At 32.0% G+C, this 12,144-nt stretch overlaps 1 protein-coding gene across 1 annotated transcript in view; it reads right to left on the bottom strand.

Moving 5' to 3' along the window:
- The window catches only part of LOC106474978 (dynein heavy chain 3, axonemal-like), a gene marked incomplete at its 5' end in the record, with an annotated part of 22,869 nt that overhangs the window by 1,537 nt on the left and 9,188 nt on the right, over window positions 1-12,144 (bottom strand). Inside the window, 8 exons of the mRNA XM_022403228.1 lie at window positions 16-411; window positions 1,719-1,833; window positions 3,589-3,680; window positions 5,467-5,678; window positions 6,377-6,521; window positions 8,672-8,758; window positions 9,266-9,456; window positions 11,798-11,888. Of these exons, the coding sequence (XP_022258936.1) occupies window positions 16-411; window positions 1,719-1,833; window positions 3,589-3,680; window positions 5,467-5,678; window positions 6,377-6,521; window positions 8,672-8,758; window positions 9,266-9,456; window positions 11,798-11,888 (1,329 nt within the window). The remainder of the gene's footprint in view (window positions 1-15; window positions 412-1,718; window positions 1,834-3,588; window positions 3,681-5,466; window positions 5,679-6,376; window positions 6,522-8,671; window positions 8,759-9,265; window positions 9,457-11,797; window positions 11,889-12,144) is intronic.

The following is a 12,144-nucleotide window of genomic DNA, read 5'->3' on the forward strand; positions in this document are numbered from 1 at the left end:
AACAATTAGAAATACCTTTAACCAAGCATCAAGAACATCCTGTACTACTACTAGAAATACCTTTAACCAAGCATCAAGAACATCGTGTACTACTACTAGAAATACCTTTAACCAAGCATCAAGAACATCGTGTACTACTACTAGAAATACCTTTAACCAAGCATCAAGAACATCGTGTACTACTACTAGAAATACCTTTAACCAAGCATCAAGAACATCGTGTACTACTACTAGAAATACCTTTAACCAAGCATCAAGAACATCCTGTACTACTACCAACGTTTCTTCCCATTCTTTCATTTCTTCTTCAAAAGGTTTGATAAATGGAGATCCCCTCATGGTCTGAACTTTTAGTATATGATCATCGAGGAGAGCTTGAATATCATCAACAGCTGAAAGAATGGAAACCCCCTGGTGATGAAAAACAGAATTAGCAAGGTATATATGCCATTGAGCTGAAATGGTAACAGTACTGAAACGTTTAGTACAAGAACAATCTTAAAGATACCACCACCGAAACCATGTTTACGTTTACTGCAAGAACAAAAAACACAATTAACATTATATGTATACAAAAAATTAAATCTTATACATATATTAACATATATTAAATACAAACGAATCCACTAAAACTGATCAAAAGTAATAAAACAGAAAATCCTGTATGATAACGATGAACATTGTGTTTGTTTGAAGTTAAGCAGAAAGCTGCACAATGGGCTATCTGTGCTCTGCCCACCATGATTATCAAAACCCGGTTTCTAGCGTTGTGAGTCCGCAGACATACTGCTGTGCTACGTGGGGGGGGTGAACATTGTGTTAAAAAAGCAGTTACTTGTGTAACTAATTCCATTTTATCAAATTGCATGCTGTAAAGAGTCAGATTTTCATACATTTTTAAAAAGATTTTATATTATCAATAGTTTTTTTATTGGAAGAGATTGAAAGATATAGAGTTTAAAACAAAAATGATGCAATAAAGTTAGAAGAACAAATGACTAAAGAATAATGATTTACAACATTTAAAAGATATTTCTTGAGTTTAAAGATGCTTGAATTACTTGTAGTACTAAGGATAGTCAGATTTATATCCAGTACTTACAAGCCCCTGATAGTCAATTTATATTGACTACTTACAAGCCCCTGATCTTACAAGTCAGATCTATATCTACTACTTACAAGCCCCTGATAGTCAGATCTATATCTACTACTATTTATAAGCCCCTGATATTGCATAATAACATAGGAGCAGATGTTAGTGTTCTAAGTCAGCATTTCCCAAAGTGGGAGCCACAGCCCCTCCTGGGGGGATCACAAAACAAATGGGCCAAAAACAAAGATGCTGAATTAATTATAATTCTAAATAAACTGATAAAAATTATGTTGAATTAATTAAATGATACGGTATGTTGAAAGGAAATGTTATTGTTTTTACTACGACATTGTTTTCCAATCACCATGCTAAAGTTATAGGTCAGGGGGCCTCAAACTTTTTTTATCACAGACTAAAAGAGTTTGGGAACCACTGGTCTAAATTATCCCATCTTTACCATTTTCAAACTGTCTTAAGAACTGACCATTGTGATGCGATAAATAAACTAATCCCCTTTATTCCACGAGATCACAAACACACACACAAAAAAAAACATTTTCTGTCACATAATGTTTTATTACAGCTTGACCGAACATCAGGTTAACCGATCTTCTGGAAAACTCACTGTTTCTCTGTATGGAACAAACTCAAAACATATGTCTTTCCATTCATTCTTCATTTTCTCCAAAGCTTTCTCCAGAGAATATTCTTTAGTAGCTGTTGCTCCAACATCTTCTAATCTATATAAATCACATGAAAAACCTTGTTTTTTTTATATTTCATCCATGTTACTTATAAAATTTTGATCTCCAACATCAATGCATAGAATGTATACTAATTCTTAAGAAAACTGTTATCATTTAGATATAATCCTATTTTTGTAGTTCGAGTAGATACCAAACCCAAATGTTCTATTAACTGGGCTACAGGATTAATACACTAGTTATCACATTTAAATATTAAATTCAAACTACCACACGTATACTGTCTTTGTATTGGTACATTTTATATCCAAAAATATATATACAATTCCTGCCTTTGAAAATAATAAAGAATGTATGGTTTTTTCAATAATACTTGCCATTTTATTACAATTTTAGTAGAGGTTCACAGAGACATGTTTTCTCCATGTGATTAGATATTCCATAAGATTGCTTATGTTACTGTAGTAAAAGAATTATTCATTCAGGAGAACAATATAAATGATGCAGGAAGATGGAACAACAGTTTGTGAGGTTTAAGAGAACAATATAAATGATGCAGGAAGATGGAACAACGGTTTGTGAAGTTCAGGAGAACAATATAAATGATGCAGGAAGATAGAACAACAGTTTGTGAGGTTCAGGAGAACAATATAAATGATGCAGGAAGATAGAACAACAGTTTGTGAGGTTCAGGAGAACAATATAAATGATACACGAAGATGGAACAACAGTTTGTGAGGTTCAGCAGAACAATATAAATGATGCAGGAAGATGGAACAACAGTTTGTGGGTTCAGGAGAACAATATAAATGATACAGGAAGATAGAACAACAGTTTGTGAGGTTCAAGAGAACAATATAAATGATACACGAAGATGGAACAACAGTTTGTGAGGTTCTCCCTCTTTCCTCTTCTTTCAGTTTTGAGATGATTTTATGAGCTCCATGGCTCCATAGTGAGTCTTTCTTCTGGTCAGAGGGAAAGATCATTCTGAGAAAGATCCCTAACTCTGTTGATACGTATTTGTCAGTTGGTTACTCAGACAGTGAATTCTGTTTTGTTTTTCTTTTAGTTTTTGAACAGTGTGATTTGTAATGCTATTAATTGTTAAATTTTTACTGCTAGTTGACACTTGGTTTACAGATATTGCTGGTTGCTAGGCTTTGATAAATCAATGTCACTAATTGCTGGATTTTAACATATAGTTCACCTGTTACTAGGTTTTGACTACAAGACATCACTGGTTTCTAGGCTTTGAAAATCAATGTAACTGGTTACTAAACTCTGAAATCCAGAAGTCATTGGTTGCTAGGCTTTGACTACAAGATGTCACTGGTTGTTAGATTTTAATTTCTAGATATTACTGGTTTTGACTACAAGATGTAACTGGTTGCTAGGTTTTAATTTCCAGATATTACTGGTTTTGACTACAAGATGTAACTGGTTGCTAGGCTTTAATTTCCAGATATTACAGGTTTCTAAACTCCGACTTCCAGATATTACTGATTATTAAGCTATGACATCCAATGTCACTGGCAGAGATGCTTTAACTTCCAATATCATTGGACTATTGATTTAGCCACTAAGCATCCAGTGTTGGACATAACCCACACTTCTGTATTGGTTCCACTGAAATGCTGAAGAACAACCCTGCACAGAGCCCAGAATGTCACGCTCCTCAAACAAACAACAGAAGATTAATCAACAATTTTGTAACAACTGGTTAGATTCCAGCTAAGTGATAAAATATGAACTTTAAATATAAGAAACATTTGAGTAAAATAAACTTACTTAGAGAGGTGCTTGTCAATTCCGTATTCTACCATGTTGGACAACGATGTGTTAGACTGGATGGTAATACTGAACCCTACAAGATTGCTAATCTGTTTTCAAAGAAAGAAATATAGGTAAGAGCTATTGAAACCAACATTTCCTGCAAGAATACAAACTGACTGCTCTGTCATTAAGTACAACACTTTACGAGAATGTTCAAACACCTTCAGTGACTACTGCACTGAATAAAATGTATGACACTTCAACACACATATGGATGGTACTGTGTTTTTTTTCAATATAACTTTCAAAACTGTTTACGCACCAACTTGTCTATGGATACATGACATTCTTGATGACAGGCTCCATAATATATATATATAAGTAATACATACAAAAGTTAAACAAAAATATCGTTAACATTTCAATTAATCCCACTAATTACTACTTGGGTCGTATTGTACAACACCAGATCTTACATCAGTACTGTACAACACCAGATCTTACATCAGTGCTGCACAACACCAGATCTTACATCGGTATTGTACAACACCAGATCTTACATCAGTACTGCACAACACCAGATCTTACATCAGTGCTGCACAACATCAGATCTTACATCAGTACTGCACAACACCAGATCTTACATCAGTGCTGCACAACATCAGATCTTACATCAGTACTGGACAACACCAGATCTTACATCAGTACTGCACAACACCAGATCTTAAATCAGTGCTGCACAACACCAGATCTTACATCAGTACTGGACAACACCAGATCTTACTTCAGTACTGGACAACACCAGATCTTACATCAGTACTGCACAACACCAGATCTTACATCAGTACTGGACAACACTAGATTTTACCTTAGTGCTGCACAACATCAGATCTTACATCAGTACTGCACAACACCAGATCTTACATCAGTGCTGCACAACACCAGATACCAGATCTTACATCAGTGCTGCACAACACCAGATCTTACCTCAGTGCTGCACAACACCAGATCTTACATCAGTACTGGACAACACTAGATTTTACCCTAGTGCTGCACAACACCAGATCTTACATCAGTACTGCACAACACCAGATCTTACATCAGTACTGCACAACACCAGATCTTACATCAGTACTGTACAACACCAGATCTTACATCAGTGTTGCACAACACCAGATCTTACATCAGTATTGTACAACACCAGATCTTACATCAGTACTGTACAACACCAGATCTTACATCAGTACTGTACAACACCAGATCTTACATCAGTACTGGACAACACTAGATTTTACCTCAGTGCTGCACAACACCAGAACTGTGCAAGTAACATTTTGAGCAGTTTTATAAATTTATCAAAAATAAGTAAGTCATACATGTTTATCGTTATCTATAAATATTATTTTCACAAAATGTTAAAACAAAGAAGAAACAAATACATAACCATGCACGATGATCCAGAGGGCTGCTACTTAGATATATCTTGCAATTAATTTGAAGTTCCTGTCACTAGTAAAATCAGTATGCACTACCGGCACTTGTGTTTAAAATTTGTTAAATTATAATAAATAATTAAAAACAATGTTTTATATTTACACAATAAAAACTTTATTAAACCCAAAATAAACGTCGAAACGTGTACTTGTAGAGAGATATTCTAAAGTGGAAGCCGTACGGCTTCAATAAAGTTTTTATTGTGTAAATATAAAAGTTGTTTTTAACTACTTATTATAATTAAAAAAAAAATAAACTAGTAAAATATTTAGTTTAACTTTTATGATGTTTCTAATGTCATGGAAAAACAACAACCAATGGCATGTTTTATAAAATAGTTTAACACCCCCGAACTTTTATTTTATTTTTTGAAATATCAGAATAATTACCCCTTCTTACCACTTTCCAGTGACGTGATCTCAGGCCTGGATTACAGATAATATGTAAAACTGGAACATTTGTCTTAAATGATTCAATTTTATCTCTCAGATGCTCAGCAACTCTCCTGGGTGCTGGCTGATCAGCAAAAGATTTGGAGAGTTTATAAACATTACGCCACATGGCCTCTAATTCTTCTTTTACCTCCTCTGCATTGAGTTTTTGAAATGAACCTGGGAGAAAAACAGTACTGATCAGTGTATATATATATATATACATACATATCAACACAATGTATGATATTTAGGAAGTTACTATCATGCCCACAACTAGCCATAAGCTATGAGTGGTAGCATGATTGGGGCATTGTGGATTTCAGCAAGGGTCACAGCCCCTTTCTGCTTGATTTCAACCTATGTTTAGTAGTTACTGAGACAAAACACCCTCAACACATTTTTATAAGTTATTACTACATTACATAAATTATACTTTTTGTGATTTTCTACAATTCTGAATTTTCTTTTATGTAGTGTCTATGGTTAAATGTTTTGTGGTATTATTTGATTGCTCATTTATAGTTAACAATGTGTTTTTTAATGTTTCAGCTATACATTTGTAATATATCAAATTACATTCAACTGTCCAAATAAGCAATCAATCATATTGTAAACTTTAATCAAGTACTAACAGTAGAACACGTATGGAACAAAACAACAGATAAAGCTCCTGTTCCACAGAGTAGGCTTTGATCAGGACATATTAATTTGTAGTTTTAGTGCTGTAATGTAATCTAAACCTAAATTTACTTTTTGTGAAAATGTTTCAGTAAAATGAACAAAGAGATATTGATTTTGTTTTAATAATAATACTTGTTAAATACGCTTGACTCTTTAAGATGAAGTTTAAGTAAATATCATAACTATATACTAACCATCATACCACTGTTTGTAACTGTTATAAAAACTCAAGGCAGTGTTCCAAAGTTTGTCATACGGCTCCTTCTGTTGCTCTATTACTTCAAGTACAGGGAACAAGGTTTTCTCCCAACCAAGGAGACTCTCTTCTTCATTGATATTCTATTACCGAACAAGTTAAGTCGTTACATAAGTTTAACAACACTTACTTTGTTCAATAACAACCTCCTTATCAGATGTTGTAGCACTTGTATATCTAACACAGAATGGTATGTATATCTAACACAGAATGGTAAGTATATCTAACACAGAATGGTAAGTATATGTAACACGAAATGGTAAGTATATGTAACACGAAATGGTAAGTACATGTAACACAGAATGGTAAGTATATATAACACAGAATGGTATGTATATCTAACACAGAATGGTAAGTTTATATAACACAGAATGGTAAGTATATATAACACAGAATGGTAAGTATATATAACACACAATGGTAAGTTTATATAACACAGAATGGTATGTATATCTAACACAGAATGGTAAGTATATCTAACACAGAATGGTAAGTATATATAACACAGAATGGTAAGTATATCTAACACAGAATGGTAAATATATCTAACACAGAATGGTAAATATATCTAACATACAGTGGTATGTATATCTAACATACAGTGGTATGTATATCTAACATGAAATGGTAAGTATATCTAACACAGAATGGTAAGTATATCTAACACACAATGGTAAGTATATCTAATACAAAATTGTAAGTATATCTAACATAGAATGGTAAGTATATCTAACACACAATGGTAAGTATATATAACACAGAATGGTAAGTATATATAACACAGAATGATAAGTATATCTAACACAGAATGGTAAGTATATGTAACACAGAATGGTAAGTATATCTAACACACAATGGTAAGTTTACAATTTAGCAGAAATAAAAGCATGTATTTTAAATCTATACAGAAATCAGTTTATTGTTTTAAACAACATTTTAGCCTTCTTCTGGCAATACTTAACTCTTTACATTCTTTGTACAAGATTAAAATCTAATATGCATGATAATAAGTAATCTTCAAAAATGCCTTTTAAGAAACAAGTGAGCTAATTTAAGCAAGAAAAACTTGGATCCTTTAGAATTAATGTTTATGATAAGAAGGCAACTGAAACCTTGTAACAAAAAGTAAGACAATGATAAGTAGACAATGGAAGTCTTGTCACAAAAGTAAGACAATGATAAGTAAACAATAGAAGTCTTGTCACAAAAGTAAGACAATGATAAGTAAACAATAGAAGTCTTGTAACAAATAAGACAATGATAAGTAGACAATGGAAGTCTTGTAACAAAAAGTAAGACAATGATAAGTAGACAATGGAAGTCTTGTAACAAAAGTAAGACAATGATAAGTAAACAATGGAAGTCTTGTCACAAAAGTAAGACAATGATAAGTAAACAATGGAAGTCTTGTTACAAAAGTAAGACAATGATAAGTAAACAATAGAAGTCTTGTAACAAATAAGACAATGATAAGTAGACAATGGAAGTCTTGAATGATACGAAAACAATGGTAGTCTGTAAACAAAAAAGTAAGACAATGATGAGTAAACAATGCAAGTTTTGAATGATAGAAAACAATGGAAGTATTGTAAACAAAAAGTAAGACAATGATAAATAAACAATGGAAGTCTTGAAACAAAAAAGTAAAACAACGATAAGTAAACAATAGAAGTCTTTAACTAAAAGTAAGACAATGATAAGTAAACAATGGAAGTCTTGAAACAAAAAACAAGTTTTTGATAAAAATATGATGAAAGCATTAACAGCAAAAAGTCTGTGTTAAGAAAACAATGAAAGCGTTAAGAACAAAAAGTAAGACTGTAATAAGAAAACAACTGAAGCCTTATGAATAAAAAGTAAGAACTGTGTTAAGAAAACAACGGAAGCTTTAAGAACAAAAAGTAAGACTGTAATAAAAGCATTGAACTTATCACATCATAACAAGTTAATAAAGGTAATAAAAGTATTGATCTTATCACATCATAACAAGTTAATAAAGGTAATAAAAGTATTGATCTTATCACATCATAACAAGTTACTATACTTTAATAAAGGTAATAAAAGTATTGATCTTATCACATCATAACAAGTTAATAAAGGTAATAAAAGTATTGATCTTATCATTTCAGAAGACTATGTTCAAAAAGAATATTATGCTTACTTTATAATGTGTATATACTTACTAATAACTGATGAGAAAAAACTAGGTTTGGTAACATACATGTAATCTTACCATTAATTCTTGCTTGGCTTCCTTAAGCATTGATGAAATACGGTTCAAAGATTCTACATTCTCTATCATTTCCTCGTGACTAACTCCCTAAAACATTAACCATGCTATTTTATAACTATACAGAACCATCAGTAATAAATGACACAAAAACAGATCAAAGATTAACACATAACACTATCTGGTACATTACATAATAGTACTACAGTGTGTTATTTTATTAATAATATTTTAGGTGTTCACATTTTATTTATAATATGTACATAACATACAGAATGTCTTATACAAAACATTATCCACCAGCGAAACGATATTAATAATACAAAAAAAAATATGTAAGATGAAACCTTATCAAACAGTGACACAATAACAACGATACATCATAGACTAAATATTTTAGACAAAATATTATAAACCATCAACAGAACATTAATAGTACGTAATTTATAAAACAAAATATTATCCACAAGTAACATGATATTAACGATAAATAATACACAAAACACTATCCACCAGTGAAACAATATTAATGATATATAATACACAGAATACTACCTTTCAAGAATGTTCGTCACAACATGAACATAACACACTTACCTCCTGCTTTTTGAAATGATCCATTTCCTGTCCAATTCCACTTAATGTTTTCTCAAAATTATCAATTCTGGCCCGAAGATCTTCTTCTGCACTATCTCGGGAGTTTGATAATCTTAAACGACTCATATCAAAAACTTTCTGAATGTCTTGAGGCCATTGAAATACTCGACAATTCAACTGAATGTCTTCAGCTTCGTATAAAGTGATTCATACAGTAAGTTTTGGTGAAACAACAGAAACATTAAGTTTCTTCATTAGGAATCTTAAGTTATACATAAATGGTACTAGGTCGAATATGGTACTAGGTCGAATATGGTACTCGGTTGAATATGGTACTAGATCGAATATGGTACTAGTTCGAATATGGTACTAGGTTGAATATGGTACTAAGTCAAATATGGTACTGGGTTGAATATGGTACTAGGTGGAATATGGTACTAGGTCGAATAAGGTACTAAGTGGAATATGGTACTAAATCAAATATGGTACTAGGTTGAATATGGTACTAGGTTGAATATGGTACTAAGTCAAATATGGTACTAGGCTGAATATGGTACTAAGTCGAATATGGTACTAAGTCAAGTATGGTACTAAGTTGAATATGGTACGAGGCTGAATATGGTACTAAGTTGAATATGGTACTAAGTCAAATATGGTACTAGGTGGAATATGGTACTAGGTCGAATAAGGTACTAAGTCGAATATGGTACTAAGTCAAGTATGGTACTAAGTTGAATATGGTACGAGGCTGAATATGGTACTAAGTTGAATATGGTACTAAGTCAAATATGGTACTAGGTGGAATATGGTACTAGGTCGAATAAGGTACTAAGTCGAATATGGTACTAAGTCAAGTATGGTACTAAGTTGAATATGGTACTAAGTCAAATATGGTACAAATATTTCTAAATAAAGTGTTGAACCTTGCTTTCTAAAATAATTCCAGCCAAAAATGCACCAGAAAAATGGTTATGCACTAAACAAAATTTGTATTTATTTGATTCTATTTTTTTCCCCTTTTCTAACCTAAAGATGAGGAGAAAAGGCTGATGTATGCAAAGGAAAAGTTAAAATTTGATAGGAAAAATGTGATTTTTTTAAAAATTTCAGAGTATAAAGACATACATCAAATAAAAGTGACATCTGAAAGAATGCCCTATGGAAATTTGAACTTTTCCCACTGAAGTTGTGTTGATATAACTAACCTGCTACAGTAAAATAATAGGATTAAAATAGTTTTTTTGTTATAATTGATCCTAAGTGTGATAATGTGAATGCATATTATAATCACCAAAAAATAAAGAATTTTTTCTCCTCTTACAAATAAAAATATTTTTATTTCACCAGTTTGCAAAATTATAATAATAATAATACCGATTTTCCAAAATCTAGAAATAGTAAGGAAAATTAAAATTTTAGACAATTTTATCAAATCAATTAACATATTACATAAACATTAAATTTTTGATTCAAACTTCATTAACAAAAAACATCATAAAAATATCTATAACGCTAACATTAGTTACTCTCGATCACATGTTGAAATCTCTTGTAAACTTTGTAAGGTTTTATTTATCTAATTATTCCATGTTATATAATTATGATTAAAATGTATGCTACATAAACATTTCTTTCTTATCTACTACATTTCCTGAAAGTAAATCAAAAGTAACCAGTATTCATAAGTACACGAACCTGATTGTGGTATTTTCTGATCCACTAGTAACCAGTATTCATAAGTACACGTACCTGAATGTGGTATTTTCTGATCCACTAGTAACCAGTATTCATAAGTACACGAACCTGATTGTGGTATTTTCTGATCCACTAGTAACCAGTATTCATAAGTACACATACCTGATTGTGGTATTTTCTGATCCACTAGTAACCAGTATTCATAAGTACACGAATCTGATTGTGATATTTTCTGATCCACTAGTAACCAGTATTCATAAGTACACGTACCTGAGTGTGGTATTTTCTGATCCACTAGTAACCAGTATTCATAAGTACACGTACCTGAATGTGGTATTTTCTGATCCACTCATAACCAGTATTCATAAGTACATGTACCTGAGTGTGGTATTTTCTGATCCACTAGTAACCAGTATTCATAAGTACACGAATCTGATTGTGATATTTTCTGATCCACTCATAACCAGTATTCATAAGTACACGTACCTGAATGTGGTATTTTCTGATCCACTAGTAACCAGTATTCATAAGTACACGTACCTGAATGTGGTATTTTCTGATCCACTAGTAACCAGTATTCATAAGTACACGTACCTGAATGTGGTATTTTCTGATCCACTAGTACCCAGTATTCATAAGTACATGTACCTGAATGTGGTATTTTCTGATCCACTAGTAACCAGTATTCATAAGTACACGTACCTGATTGTGGTATTTTTTGATCCACTAGTAACCAGTATTCATAAGTATACGTAACTGAATATTACTTATTTTAACACTTACACTTGTTGTTACATCAAAAAAAGAGCGATGTTGAGTAGTGAGAAGTTAACATACCTGGTAACTTGGCATACTCCATAAGAAACTGGACACGTTGAGCAGCGAAGCCAATATCCTCCTTCAACTCATATATTATCTGATCCGTGCACTTGAAAAATAAAAGCAACTGATGGAGTAGTTTATCTAATTCAGTGGAGTAGTTTATCTAATTCAATGGAGTAGTTTATCTAATTCAGTGGAGTATTTTATCTAATTCAATGGAGTAGTTTATCTAATTCAATGGAGTAGTTTATCTAATTCAATGGAGTAGTTTATCTAATTCAGTGGAGTAGTTTATCTAATTCAATGGAGTAGTTTATCTAATTCAATGGAGTAGTTTATCTAATTCAATGGAGTAGTTTATC

The sequence above is a fragment of the Limulus polyphemus genome, unplaced genomic scaffold (assembly GCF_000517525.1).
Source record: "Limulus polyphemus unplaced genomic scaffold, Limulus_polyphemus-2.1.2 Scaffold7933, whole genome shotgun sequence".
NCBI classification, from domain to species: Eukaryota; Metazoa; Arthropoda; class Merostomata; order Xiphosura; family Limulidae; genus Limulus; species Limulus polyphemus.